A 15,532-nucleotide genomic window follows, 5' to 3' on the forward strand; every position below is an offset into this window, starting at 1 on the left:
GACGCCACTAGACTAAAGCAACCAATCGCGAAGCAGTTTAAAGTTCTACCGGGTCAAAGGTGGTTCGGGTACCTGTCATCAATTGCGAGACGTTGTGTCGCCCTGACTATTCCTGGGAATTAGATCCCTAGCCGCTCTTAGAAAACTAGAGGGAGATGTCTCTACGCTGCGGGATCGTCGTCCGCACCGTGAGGCCCAGGGTGTGTGGAGGGATTTGCGGGCGTGGGGTGAGGGATTCCCAGCTGTTGAGTACGCCCAGTAATAAAGCCAGCAGTCACTGAGCACTTACTTCTACCCAGGCACTGTTCTCAACTTTTTTTCATGTAGTGTCATTATTCTCCCGACATCCCTGTGTAGTAAAGTCTCTAGTATTGGTTTGTTTGTAGGTCCTCTGACCAGCGCCGAGAGCTTTTCTTTCTGTTTATCAGTGATTTGTACCCTGTATTTGTAAGAACATTATATTATAGGAGCACTGGGTTGAGCACTCCCTTACTATTTTGTGTTCTATTCTTAAACTGTACTAGACACCACTCCGCACGCTGAGAACACACACCTGTGCTCAAAGCTTTCCCGGAGATGGGCAAGTGCTGTAGCAACCGTCCTTGTGCAGCACTATTAGAGGGGCTCGTTTTGAGTCGTCGAAGGTTCTTTTGCGTTAGATGTAGTGACTCATGAATATTACAGTGTTTGGGGCTATCTTGTCATGTTTGTGTTTAGATCTAGAAGCCAATGGTTTCTTATGGTCAGCAAATGTACAGTTGACTCTTGTACAACGTGGACCTGAACTGCAGAGGTCCTATAACGGTTATAGGGAGCTTTTTAAAAATGTGCTGTTTAACAGTACTGTTTTCGATCTGCGTTTGCGAGTCGCGATAGGAAGGTAGGATTGTATGCGTTGATTCAGGCCATTTTATATAGGGGACTTGAGTATCCTTGGATTTTGGTGTCTACAGGGGGAATGAGAATAGTGGGTATTAAATAGGTTAAAATTATTTTTAAACCTCAATAAATGTCAAAATGAACTCTTTCTTTAGGTATTTGGAAAATATTTATGCAATCCAGTCAGAGCAGTTAGTTCCTTGCCAGATAAAAAAAAGGAATTTTTACAGAATGGACCAGACCTTCAAGATTTTGTATCTGGTGATCTTGCAGACAAGAGCACCTGGGATGAATATAAAGGAAACTTAAAACGCCAAAAAGGAGAAAGGTAATTGAAATTTTGAGATAATTTTAATGTCCCATTCCTTCATTGTCCATTATTTTCAGATATAACCAAGCCCTAGAGTATATTTTCAGTCAGACTTGTTAAACTTAGCTTAAAATCATTAGAAAGAAGTAACAGCCGACATAGGTTAAGTAGCTGAAATAGGTGGAATCCTTTCTCTGTGCCCATTGACAATTTTCTTTCAGCCTTCCTAGGACTTACCCATCCTGAACCGCCATCTCCTATTTTTCTGTCCAGCATCCAATTTCTTCAGAAAGTGAAGTTTCTTATATTGCAACTGGGTGTTTATGATCTAACTGGTTACTTCTCGAAGTTTGTGTACATATGACCTATGGACACTTTGCCTTCATTTAAAACAATGGTGAGGGAATTTCATGCAGAGGACAGATTGTTCTGCTGTATACTTGACCCAACAACTTTTAGATCACGAGTAGGTGGAAGTCCAGGGGAACGTGAGGATACAGTCTTCACTCCAGACTTTAGAATTTTTTGCACTTAATAATCATAAAAATCTAGACTAGAAAGTAGAGCAGAATCCTTTTTGTGGAACTTCTCCTTATTCTGAACAGAAAATAGAATTTGGGTCAGTATTTTTCTTCAGGAAATGAGGCGTTCAAAACTTCCACATTCTTTTTTTATTAGGATGGTGTTACTTACTCTGTGCCTTTGCAAAAGATAGACGTGAACATAATGCCTATTAGACACAAATATCGGTGTTTTCTACAGTTTGAGCGAGCCTAAATTTGAATCTCTGTTCTTTGTCTTGTAACAAGAATTATGAGTTAATCCAGGATTGTGGGGGACAAAAAAATAGCTCTTCACTAGAAACTATAAGAGGTCAAAGTAACTTGAAAGATGTACGATTATTTGGGAATGTTTGTAATGAATAGTTTTGATTTTCCTCAGGTTAAGACTACCTCCATGGCTAAAGACAGAGATTCCCATGGGGAAAAATTACAATAGACTGAAAAATACTTTGCGGAATTTGAATCTCCATACAGTAAGTTGTCAAGGTGTTAAATATTTCTCTTATTCAAAAGCCATACATTTTCTACATATGTGTAACTTAAAGATTAATAGAATACCAATAACAGCAAGGCAAGTAAATAAAGATATTTAGGATGCACGACTGTCAGTAATGAAAATATATTTAAAAATCATTTTCCCCGCGAAAGAAAAAAAAGTAATTGAATTTCTTAGCTTCTCATTTAACAGTGAAAAAAACCCCAGATTTTTCCTGTAGCTTAGGAAAAGAGGGGTTTTTTGTTCTATATTACAAGTTAAGAACGTGCTTCCCTGGCTGGGTGGCTCAGTTGGTTGGAGCGTTGTCACCATACACCAAGGCTACGGGTTCAATCCCTGGTCAGGGCACATACAAGAGGCAACCAACAAATGAATAAATAAGTGAAACAATCAGTCAGTGTTTCTCTCTCTGTGTCACTCTCTCTCTTTAAAGAAAAAAAAAACCTGGCCAGGTGGCTCAGTTGGTTGGAGCAGCATCCTGTGTACCAAAAGGTCACAGGCTCCATCCTTGGTCGGGGCGCACATGGGAGGCAACTGATTAATCTCTCTCTCTCTTTTTCCCTCTCTCTACCCACCCCCATCTTTCTCTTTCTCTCTCTCTCTAGCTCTCAAAACCAATAAAACAAGTCCTTGGGGGAGGATTTTAAAAAACATGCTTGTTGGAAAGAGTATAATATCAAATGTGAAATGTCATATACATAATCTCAAATGTTGACTCCACCACTTTAACTGTTCAGTGTGTACCCTTTCAGACGTTTTCCTTTGCACATATAAATACATACACTCATACTATTTCTAACTTACCGATGGGATCCTAATATACATACAGTTTAGCAACTTACAGCATTTTTGAATAGTGAATTTCTTCATAAATGTGCTGTAAAAATGTACTGTGTAAAATGCCTGATCACTTGTTCACATGGCAGATGTTTTCAGCCTGGTTGTATTCAGTGCCCTTGTCCTCACAGGTCTGTGAGGAGGCGCGCTGCCCCAATATTGGCGAGTGCTGGGGAGGCGGAGAGTACGCCACTGCCACGGCCACAATCATGGTAAGGCCCGTCTCAAGCACTACAGTCTTAGTCTAGAAACTGAAAGGAAGTGTTTTATGTCTTTCTTCTAAAAATGTGCACTAAATACCTCCGATTTTTCATTACATAGGAATTTATGCAAAATATGTGAAAAACAAAACTGACAAAAAACCAGCCTGTTGTGATCTCACTCTTCTCTGAATAAATCTGTTATTGAGTCTTTCATCTGTCTGACGGTTAATCATGTGCTATCTTGAGCTATATCTCCTATTAATTTTTGGAAATGTTACTTATAGTCCCTTAATTTTGGGCTGGGGTTCAGCTGATCTTGACTGAGCGAAGCTGGACTCCAGGAAGTAGGATGCGTTCAGGTCTGCTCTACAGAGCTTTATTGTCCTTGGAGCAGCAGCTCTTCAAGGCATATCCTATTGTGGAGAGTAGAAGGAGTGCAAGACGGGAACCCAACCATTTGTGCGCATTTGGGGCTTCTGCTTGGTCGTGCCTGCTATATTCTGTCGGCCAAAGTAAGTCACGTGGCCAAGCCAACCATCAGTTGGGATAGAGACATAAGCCCCTCATCTAGTGGGGAGGGGAGGCTGCAAGTTACTGGGCAAATAGTGACATGTATTACCTTGACTTGGTGGCATAAGAATTGGAAATTAACAGTGCAGTCCACCGCATTTATCCAGAGGGGGATGAACATTGAGGTATTGGGCTCAAACCTAAATTATGTGCAGCTGAAAGTTCTTTGTCTGAGGATGTCTGCCACACTGTTGAGTGGTACCAGCAGGAGGCTGTTTACATGAGGCACTGGGGGTTCTTATGAGAGAGCGCCTTCTAGTAACTCAGAGCCAACCAGGGAGCTGATCCAAGTTACGCAACCTCATTTCTTAAAGGAAGGAGTAACTGTGAATACTCAATAGTGGAAATCTCTGGTTTCCCTCCTTACCTGGTCCCCTTTCCCACTGCTGACTCGTAACTGATTCCTGGGGAGAGTTCATTGTTTCAGTAAAACTCTTGAGACTCTGGGCCTAGGCATTGCTTTGAGTCCCCTCCGAGAGATTTCAACGTAAAGGGGGAGAGGAGCTTTCTCCCCCAAACCAAAGCCCCTACTGTGGTGCTTTGAAACTCTGGTGGCCCCAGAACATCTGCAGCGGCCATGCTTGCAGGGGCAGAACATGGCAGTGACCAGTGGCAGCAGGAGCAGTGTTTTGGAGAAAGAGTGATACCTGCAGAAAGCAGATTATTGACTTTTTATGTGTTTTCTGGTTCATTTGCTTAACAAGAAAGAGCTGTGCCTACTGTTTAACTACTAGAGAAATCTGTATATTGATAACATTAAATATTTTATTTTATAATCATTTTATTAATATTAAATAGATACAAAAGAATCTTTATAACGTATCTGTAAGAATACCAGTACAGTAGACACCCTGATACCTCCAGTTTGAGAGCGGAATGTTAGCACTGTTTTCGAGCCCCTGTGCATCCCTCACTGATCCCATCCCCTTTTTCCCTTAAGGCCATTCTTAACTCTGAATCTATCATTTCCTTTTCTTTCTAGTTTTACAACATTGCATTTGTTTTCCTTAACTATATTGCTTAGCTTTGAATGTTTCACATTTCTTATAAACAGAATCAAGTTGTAACTTTGTAACTTTATTCTCTCGATATAATACTCTTGAGGGTCATCTGCCTACTTGATTTAAGTAGTAACATTTCTATTCTAGTTGATGGGCGACACATGTACAAGAGGTTGTAGGTTTTGTTCTGTTAAGACTGCAAGAAAGCCACCTCCACTGGATGCCAATGAGCCCTACAGTACTGCCAAGGCAATTGCAGAGTGGGGCCTGGATTATGTTGTCCTGACATCAGTGGATCGAGATGGTTAGTGTGTCATCATTACCTCTTCCGGAAATTGGCTCTCACTGAGTTGTGACATCATCTTGAGCAGTGGACTCTCTTGTTTCTAGATTTGCCTGATGGAGGAGCTGAGCACTTTGCAAAGACTGTGTCACACTTAAAGGAGAGGTACGTGGTTTCAGCATTTGCTTGTATGTAATTTAAGGACTTTTTTGATTAATGTAAATTCAATTTAAGGTCTTCAAAACAATGGTTATTAACCTTTTGTGTGGTATTATGAACCCCCTCTGACAATCTGCTGGAAATTATGTGTCTTTTTCTCCAGAAAAAGCATATATTAACAACATACAGGTACATAGTTGCAGAAATTTTAGAGATGCAGGGGTACAGACTTATCCATGGACCTTTGGTACGTAGAATCCCTATGTCATATTTGAGTGCTAGTCTAAAGTTTGAGTCATTTTCAAAGAAGTATAAAACTTCAGCCTTTTTAGCACTGATTTTGAATAAATCATCATCTGGAAGGAATAAGAATGAGATAAGCTCCCACATTGTAAAAAATACATAAGACTCAATTCAGATTTTATCTATCTCCATATGACCTTGGGATTTTACCCATAATCCACGTTTTTTATTATTTTAATCTCATGTATTTAAAAAGCTTTAAAAAAAAGAAGTTATGCTTAATTCCTATACCTCAGTGCTAGTCTAGCACCTACACACTTAGTGTTTTTTCAATGATTCCTGCAATATTTTCTATTTAGTTTTTTTTATAGTTCATTTAAAAAATTTTGTTTGCAACCTACTGAACTGATTTCACAAACAGCTAATGGTTTCAGCTTGCAGTTAGCGAACGGTAAGTTTGTTGCAGCAGGTGTTCTTTCAGCGTCTTTCATACCCAGGAGAGCACAGATACAGATACGTAGGTGTGTAGGTATAGCTGTTCTCTCAGGAGACGCTGCAGAAACTTTGCACTGGTTTTGTGTGAAATTTGTCAGCTGTCTCCGTCATTCCCACTGCTGTCACAGAAAGCAGCTCCATGAGCTAGTTCATATTTTACTGCTTGCACGCATAGGTAGAGCCGATGTAAGTAGGAAGATTAACACTTCGCTTATTATTTCATTTAAGCAAAGCTTTTGACTCAGCAACTCAGAACAGTTTTTAAAACCCATAGCACTTGTGAAATATTTGCCTAGAAGAAGGAGATCACTGTTTGATGAATTTTTAAAGAAGTCAAAATTAAAGCAATCAAGTGTTTACATTCACACAGAAATGTCCCAATTTACTTTCTAAAAAATAAAAAAACATGTTATATTTTACATTTTGATATTTATATTTTGATTCTTAAAAAATTATTTTTAAGACCTCAGTAAAATTTTAAAATCTACATAATCTCAAAATGTATTGTTATTTGCACTCAGCTGTGTTCTAACCATTATGTAAACATTTGATGCTCTGGATTTGCTTTTTTTCATGTAACTGTTCAAATGTAAACACTTCTGTGTCCATGCTTTTCTTGGTGGGTCCTAAATAGAGATTATTGTATTGAAACTGATACAGAAGGAGTAGAATGATTTCTGTGCTAAGCATCGGTTATGTCAGTTCTTTTCCTCAGTTTGATACTTACCTTTTCTCCCCTCAGGAATCCCAAAATTCTTGTGGAATGTCTCACCCCGGACTTCCGAGGAGATCTGAAAGCAGTAGAAAAAGTCGCTCTGTCAGGATTAGATGTGTACGCACATAACGTGGAGACAGTCCCAGAATTACAGAGGTGCCTACACGTGTAAAGTAATGTTGGGATGTTTTCCACGTTTTTCAAAGCAGAACATCGTAATTTACTTTTATAAAGTAAACTTAAAACAGTGCACGTGTGTCTGTTACAGAAAATTCAGAAAATATAGCCAACAAAAAGAATGTGATCATCACTCACAATATTTCTGACCAATAATATTAATTTCTAACATCTCAGTGTATATATACTTAGGTATTTATGCATGTATGTTTTATTACACACACATAATGAGCATCTTTTTTTCTTGTTTTAACAGTGTATTACAAGTGCCAATACAAGTTATTTTTTCAAAGGACAGATTGCAAAAAAATTACATGAGCAATTACTTTGTAATTGTTTAAAAAAAAGACCTTTAAAATGCTTTTGGCTTTAAGATATGTAATAAATGATGCTAAAGGAAAACTAGTATCATTCAGATGTATTTTAAATCTCTTAGAAAGTAGACACTAACTATGCGTCCTTACTTTTCCTAAAAATATTAGTATTTAGGAATAATTATAGATTGTAATTCCCCACTAATGACTGTTCATATTTCAAAATAATAAAAATTATTTTAGTCTTTAGGCAAGATTAATATATTCACTTATTAACTTTAGTGAAGTATTTGACAGTGGTTTTTGTTAGCTTCTAGATATTATACTTTGTTATAGAACTTGAAAGAGGTATGATAAAAGATTATCATTTCCCCTAAATCATAACCATTAGGGAGCATAACTTAAATTAAGTGGAGAAATACTTTCAGAAAGTAAAGACTTTCTGTATTATCAGTATTGTAGTTATTTTTAAACTCCTAAATTGGTTTCCTCTCTTCTCTGTGAACTGGTCTCTGATTAAAATAACAACCACCACAGCAAATCAGTTATACAAAGTAAAGGTGCGTTTGTGTTCAAATGAATGCTCATTTAACATCACAACTGTATCCTTTGGGCCTTGTCCCCATTTAAGCCCTCGTGGTGTGGCCCCTGTTGAAGTCTGGCACAGGGCCTGTGGCAGCCCTGTCACGTATCTCAGGATCCCACCACCAGTGGGTGCCAGTTTCCCTGCTTTCACTGAAGAAACGGTATCCTTTCCAGTGAAAATTCCAGAATCATGCCTTACTTTTTGCCTAAGAGATATCAATGTTGTGTTCTCACCAGCAGGGGGCAGCTGAGTCTTTAGAAAAAATGATCGTAAAAGTTTCAGACCTGAAATGTGGGTTTTAGGTTAAACAGTTTTTTCTTTGTTCAGTACCGAGATTTTCTTCCACTCTTTTTCCCTTCTCTTGAATACCCCTTAACAAACATTCATTCTCAGCTTCAGAATTCTGCTTTTTCAGTGAATACTTCATAGATTGAATTACTTTTATTTTCATTTTTTCTGCCCCAGGTTTAAAAAGCCTTCAAAGTCAACAGCTAGGGGTCCAGTGAAGCTTTTTTCTGTCCTACAGTAACAATTAGACGTTTGTGCAGAGCCTGCCACTGAACCATGTGATGTGGTAGAGTGTCCAGAGTATACTTTTCGGTCTTTCATGTTGCTGACATAGTTATGTGCTTAGCTGAGCTCGTGGTCCTTCTCGCTGACAACAGCCCTGCTGTTTTCAAGGAAAGTTCGTGATCCCAGGGCCAATTTCGACCAGTCCCTACGTGTACTGAAGCACGCCAAGGAGGTGCGGCCCGATGTGATTTCTAAAACCTCTATAATGTTGGGTTTAGGCGAGAATGACGAGCAAGTGTATGCAACAATGAAAGGTAAGGGAATTGAAAAGTGAGAGCTCCCGTTTAACTTGAGTAATAGCAGGAACCCACTTCAAAGGCCCTCCTGTCCTTCCCGCACAGTCTCAGTGAAAGTGCTGTCAACATAAGAAACGTTCAAACCTGTAGAGAATTTTTGTGAGTTTATTTGGGTCAAACTGACAACTGCTAGGAAGCAAAATTTAAATGGATTGAGAAATGCTCCAGAGAATTGCAGTTTAGCACCTTATTTTATACATTACAGTCAAAAGGGGCCACTAGGGGGTTACAAGAAATCCAATGGTGGCAGATTAGGGAGGTTGGAGAAAGCAAAGCGGAGGAAACCTCTGGGATTGGATAAAAAGTTAAATGGTGGACGCTTTTACACAGGTGGGTACAGGATAGTTAATAGTCAATTAACATGGTAACAATGAGGGGGTTTGTGCCCCTCCCCCCCCAGCAATGTTTATGCTTTCAAGGGTCAACTTAGCATTCCAAAGGTATGTTACTAGATGCAAAAAGACAACAGACAGGCTTAGTTAAGGTCAAGATTGACCTCTGTTAGGGTGTAATACTGGCCTAGGATGTGACTGCCCTCCACGATCTACTGTTAGTTATAGTGTTTTAATTTCAGACCTTCCTATGTGGTTACTTTTAAGGCTGCCACACAGGCCTCCCCCAAGCTTGTCAGGTTTCGCATGTGGTCCCTTTTCCACAGTGCCAATAAGAACAAAGTATAGTATATGGTTATAAGCAGTAACATAAAAAATAAAGGAAGTAAGTATATTTTCTTAGGACTTTGTGGAATGATACTCAGGGAGCTAGGGTATGAAATATGTATCCCATTTTTCTACCTACCTCTTTATCAAGTAAAAACATGCTTCTGACCACTTGTTCAGTTGTTGGACAGTTTTTGAGAGCCATCCAGGTACCAGGAGCTCTGGCTGGCCCTGGCAGTTCAAAGATGCACAGGATCATTTCGGCCTTTGAGGAGGAGCTTACTCGTAACACTGTCGTATGACGTTATGTGTTGGACTTTGCTCATCATAGTTCCATAAGCCCATTTGCTTTGTGATTCTTGGGCTTTTTGAAACTTCAAATATGAAAGCTTTTGTTTCACCTGAAAGTCCATGGCCGGCTCACAGCTGTTTATTTTTTTTTACAAAGAGTAATAAGTTCAAACAATAACTAAAAGGTTCTCTTTACCACAATGCATAGCTTTACTAGAAAGATTTTGATGTCGGATCAAATCATAGCCACCCAAGCATAACTTTCACATTTAGCAGAAGCCCAATGCAACACGTCTGGTCTATAATAGGGGTGTTTTCAGGCCTTGGATGTACCGCTGTCTTTATCTTCTCTGCCTAACCGACTCCCGCTCTAACGCTCTCTGCCCCTCTTCTCGCATGTATTCCCCGGTACTGGAGTCGTTCATCCTTGTATCAGACCCCCGTGGCGGTCTGGTCTTAATCATTCCTGTGTTTTCGGGCCTTTCCGTATTTCCCGGATGGAAATGCCTTTGAGTGGATGAGTATAGTCCTGCTTTCTACATTCAGATTATAGGCCAAGTTCAAGTTCACACTGTTCTAAAATAAAATTATATTCTGGAAAATCATGCTTAAATCTACAATTTTAGCATCATAAAAAGATCTGCTAATGTGTGCTTCTTTTCTCTAGCTCTTCGTGAGGCAGAGGTGGACTGTTTGACCCTGGGACAATATATGCAGCCAACAAAGCGCCACCTGAAGGTACAGCTGCTGTGAATTACCGAATGTCTGTCGCTAGTTTGAGTTAAATCTTTATTGTCCACAGGTGAAATTAAAAAGCTGCTGGCTTTTTAGTAATGAGTTCCAAGTCCAGGTTCCATTTTATTATCTGCATGAAACAGTTACACTGGAATTTATTTGCTGTCCCCAAAGTTATATGACTTAAATGACCCAACAAAAAATTTAAAATTTGGGAAATTACATTCATTTCCTATTGGTAATCTTGTGATTTGTTTTAGAGTTAGATGAGAGCCAGGGTGAAGTAAGAAAGAAGTCACTCTTCCTATTTTTTATTGGACATTGATTCATTCATTCAAGAAACTTTTTTTTGAGTAGTGACCATGTGCCAGACACAGTGCTGAGCAGAAGATACAAGATGAGTAAGACGCAGTCTGGTCCTCAGGAATGTTATAGGAGTAACTAATTCTTCATAATACTTGTTAGTCAATAAAGGTGTCTATTATTAGTCAATAGTAGATAATATAAAACCTCTGTGAACAATCTCTTTTTCTTTCTCTGGCCTTTGGAATAGCTAATATAATACAAAATTGATATGGCCCTCCCACCTTGCCTAATTCCTGTAATTATGTTCTGATGGAGTGGCCAGCAGGTAACCAGTACACAGGTAGTCAGTGAAGAGGAAGAAGAAACCTGAGCGCGCCTGGATACATTAGGAAGTTAAAACTACCCTAATCGCATGGATATCAACTTTCTATAGAATCAAAATGATTTATGGGAATTCTGGAATCAGAATTAATTCTCTAAATATAGGTTGAAGAATACATTACTCCTGAAAAGTTCAAATACTGGGAAAAAGTAGGAAATGAACTTGGATTTCATTATACTGCAAGTGGCCCCCTGGTGCGTTCTTCATATAAAGCAGGTGAGTTAGACTGCGGGGGTGGTTTTAGGTAGACCGTAACTCTCCACATTGAGACTGTGATAGCTGTGGGTATCTTTTGTGAAAAAGAAGAAGGGGGAAGGGTGTTGGGGACGCCCCTAGGAGATTGCCCCATAAGGGTCACATCGAGGGGACAGTTGCTCAGATCTAGTTCATTCCGTAAATGAGAGTCATTCCCTGCTTTAATGGCTCAGCCACTGTGGTGGAAGCAGAAGTCGATATTTGTGTGGGTTTTAATAGTAGATTATTCAGAAATGACAAGGATCAGTCAAGCATATGACATAGTTTTCTGGCCCTAGCTGGAGGGGCCCAGTGGACTGAGCACTGGCCTGCGAACCACAGTTTCACCCGGCTTGAATTGCAGGCAGGGCACATGCCTGGGGTGCAGGCCAGGCCCCCAGTGTCGGGGGGAGGGCGGTGAGAAGCAACCACACATTGATGTTTCTCTCCCTCTCTTTCTCCTTCCCTTTCCTTCTCTCTAAAAGTAAATAAATAAAATCTCTAAAAAACAAGAAAGAGAGAAAAAGGAATTAGAGTTAAAAAAATAACAGTTTTCTGGAAAATGTATAGTCATTTAACAGTGATGCTGCTTCATCTCCAAACTCCGAATTTTAAATCAGTTCAAACCCTGAAAAGTATTAAATATCTATTTGCTAGCATTGCTGCTTACAAAATTAATATCTCTGTTTTTCCTCCCAGAAGCAACAAAAAATGTATAGGATTGTTTTCCTTATAGAAATCTTTAGTGTTTTTACTAGCTTCAGTGCAATTTTTACCTCTATAATTTCAGCTCTTATTTTAATCAGTAGTTTGAGCTAATGAAAATAAAAGCCTTTTCCAAGAGATTAAAAATCATGTAATAGTGGCCATTAAAAGATCTGTGAGAAAATAACTGAAAATTGAATTTAATCCAAAAAACCTTTACAGTGTTTTCCCTGTCATGTAGACGTAATTATAATTTTTTGAAGAATAAATCAGCTAGTTATTCTTTAGACATGTCTAAACTGTGTTATTACTGTTAGTGATCTTTTAAATGACTTATAAGTTAGGGTCTAAACATAGATATGCTTAAATTAGCATAGATTTTATTTATAAAAATTAATGGTCAGATATTAGTAATATTTCATGTGTTCCTATAAAAAGTTTAATGAAGTAACAATAGCTCATCCCAGTTAAAAAGCCTGAGGATTTGATTCAGCGCTGCCTGACTGACAAGAGGTGGGGACTTTGGAAACCAGTAATTATAAGTGGTTCCTTCTTCTCAGTGCTGCTGGGGAGGTAAAACTAAGTATAGAAAATAGAAAAGGCGTCAGTTTCCCAGAGTGCTTAAAGAAAGTACTGTCATTTGAAAGGAGTTTTTATTTTGTGAGTTTTAAGTTTCTAACATTTATAAGGAAGTGAATTGTGGACATTTTAATGGTTTTTAAATTACCAGTAAAATGTCAGATTCTAGTAGTAGAGCATTAGGGTTCAGATGATGGATTAGGATCTGATCATGAAAACGTTGGTTTCACTCCTGTCAGAATTAGGAGCGGCGTGGGTTATTTTCTCCATTACTTGGCTAGGTTATGAGCCTTGCAATTCTTGGTGATTGTGTGTGGATAGGATGCTTGCGATTCTACTCGTGTATCTAGATGACAGTCAGAAGTGCATCAGACTCCTCATAAAACGGGACCTGCAGTGCTGAGTTCTGCCAATAAGCACTGAGCTGTGCTGTGACGGTGAGCAGCTAAATGGAGCCCTGATGACCTGAGGAGTGACCCTGTCCCCTCTAACCAGCTGACTGATTGCACAGGCACAGCTGAGGGGGAGGAGAGAAAGCCCACTATAAATGAAGAGCTCTGGCTTCCCTGGAGGGGAAGTAAACTAGCGATTCCATCAGATGAGTCCGCTCAGCTGCGACGAGGTCTGTTTTATAAACATCAGATCTAGGCTAATCATGGAGCAGAATCGCTCTCTGAAATGAACTGTGCCAACAGCAGTACTTTTGTCAGTGATGAGGAATGGATTGTGCACATGGTGTGGAGTAAACGCGCAGAAGCAGACCCAGAGATGCTGTAGGGTCACCCTTTATAATACTGAGTTACTAGAAAGAGTAATAGTAGAGACTGTAATGATAAAACAACATTTTTTAAAGAATAATGGCCAATCATGGTTGGGGAAAGAGCCAGTGATATAGGGGGTATTATTACCATTGAGACAGAGGAGAGAAATACCAATAAACAGGAAAATCTTCTTTAAAGAAAAACACTGAAGCATAATTATTCTGAAATTGACTTTAAGTTGATATTAATGTATTTTCATTTTTCCTAAATAGGTGAATTTTTCCTGAAAAATTTAGTGGCTAACAGAAAAACAAAAGCCCTCTAACGCTTACCAAGACATTCAAGATCACGGGAATTTTTAAAACCTGATTCCGTTTGCTGCCTGAGGTGGGGGCTGAATGCCTGTGCGTCACTGGATGAACCCAGTCTTTTGTTTCAAGAAAAATGTCAATAAGCTGTGCATATTGAATGATAGTTATTTATTTGTCTTTTAGCATGTCTGTCCCAGTAAACAGTTACTTGCTATGATGTAATCATAAAACATCTTTGTAAGAGTTTACTGTTACAGTATAATTTTAAAAATACATAAAAAACTTCTAGAAAGCCTTAATCCTCTGTTATCTGTGCATCATTTCACTTCTGATAAATGACATACTGTGAGGACACAACCAGTACAGATTGAGACTACGATCAGATTATTAATAATTAGCACGTGTTCTTTACATAACAGTGTAACCTCATCGGAATAATTTAGAAAGGCCTAAGAGTGCGAGTGCTGATTTTTACAATCGTATGACTACGTTAGGCTTGCAGAAGAGGTGTGCCTTGATTACTCGTTGAGGAGCGCTTGTGAAACCAGGACCACGATGCTGTCCACGACGGGGAAGTGTGACCGAAGAGCGGTGTGCTGCCTCCACACGCACCGCCCCTTCAGTCCTCGCAGCGCTCTGGTGAGGTGGCCGCAGGTGGACTAGCAGTGACCTGAGGAAGGAACCTCCTTCCCGAGTACCAGGAGCTTTTGACTCTGACTCCTTTCTGCTCCATCTCACAAAGGAAGTGTGTAGGTGACTATGTTGTAAAATATGTAATGTGGAGAGCCAGCTCTGTTTTGAATTTTTAAATGTTCACTAGGATGTTCTATAAAGGTAAGGCGTAACTGAAAATTAGTTACATTTTAATGTAACTCACAGGGGTCATATATCCTTTGATTCAGTTTCAAATTTAAGCATCTCTGAAATGATCCTCCTTAGAATCTACTCTTTGACAGGAATAATAAATTAGAATATATTTCCTAATTTTGCACAATGGAGGCAAATGGTAATGAAACCTTTTAGCAGAATACTTTGTCAAGTGAAATTTTCATGAAATCCCAATGTAAAATAATTAAAATGGCACTTTGTTAGCACAATGTATGTTTCAGATTGGTGACAACTACATAATAGTGTCTGAAAAATAAAGCTATTTTGATACAAATGTGAAACTGGGAGTTATTTGCAGTCTTTTGTCAGCCTCAGCAGTCTACTTATTCCTTTGTTTTACACGGCTAAATAATAGTAAACTATGACAAATCTTAAATACTTCATCTTGTAATCTCAGGATACTCTCCAATTAAACATAATCCGAAAACTTGAAAGAGGAATAGCAGGAAATGTTTGTTTCAAAGTGGAATCACATATAGTCTCTTCTGGATTTGTTACTCATTGCATAACTGACCATTATACCGTGACTAGAGTACGTGACCCAACGCCCAGGTCTTGCTGGAGGTTTGGGTGTGGTGAACATGTGCGGTAGAGGTATATGCCCTTGCACAGCTGTACAAGAATGGACAGGCTTGGATTTTCTAAAGGCCAGGGCAGAGCTCTGACCTTCCCCAACAATGATGCATTAATTAGGAACACACTCAAATGCACAACCATGGCAGGAGGTCTTTACCAAAATTCTTGATTGGGCAGCACAAGTTAATGCATCATTGGTCTCCGCTGTAATGGATCCATTTCAGGATGTCTGATTTTTTTATTTCTGTTGCACAAATAGCATTAAGAAAATGAAAGTGATAAAGGCATGTATTTTTTAAGAGAATAGCCCTGGCTGGTATAGCTCAGTGGATTGAGCGCAGGCTGCAAACCAAAGTGTCACAGGTTTGATTCCCAGTCAGGGTACATGCCTGGGTTGCAGGCCAC

The 15,532-nt window shown here is 39.3% G+C and overlaps 1 protein-coding gene across 4 annotated transcripts; it reads left to right on the top strand.

Annotated features, from left to right (window-relative positions):
• Positions 1–56: 56 nt before the first annotated feature.
• LIAS (lipoic acid synthetase) lies at positions 57–14,832 on the top strand. 4 transcript variants are annotated; one of them, XM_028506007.2, is made up of 11 exons: positions 57–200; positions 1,035–1,207; positions 2,132–2,225; positions 3,217–3,297; positions 5,007–5,163; positions 5,250–5,307; positions 6,782–6,910; positions 8,513–8,658; positions 10,318–10,388; positions 11,178–11,289; positions 13,625–14,832. In XM_028506007.2, the coding sequence occupies exons 1-11, from the start codon at positions 156–158 to the stop codon at positions 13,675–13,677; spliced, it is 1,119 nt and encodes a 372-aa protein (XP_028361808.1). In that variant the 5' UTR covers positions 57–155; the 3' UTR covers positions 13,678–14,832. The 4 variants fall into 4 exon arrangements, with proteins under 4 accessions (XP_028361808.1, XP_035875743.1, XP_035875742.1 ...); XM_036019850.1 differs by lacking the exon at positions 11,178–11,289; XM_036019849.1 differs by lacking the exon at positions 3,217–3,297.
• Positions 14,833–15,532: the final 700 nt, after the last annotated feature.

This window comes from Phyllostomus discolor, chromosome 1 (assembly GCF_004126475.2).
Source record: "Phyllostomus discolor isolate MPI-MPIP mPhyDis1 chromosome 1, mPhyDis1.pri.v3, whole genome shotgun sequence".
In the NCBI taxonomy this organism is placed as follows: domain Eukaryota; kingdom Metazoa; phylum Chordata; class Mammalia; order Chiroptera; family Phyllostomidae; genus Phyllostomus; species Phyllostomus discolor.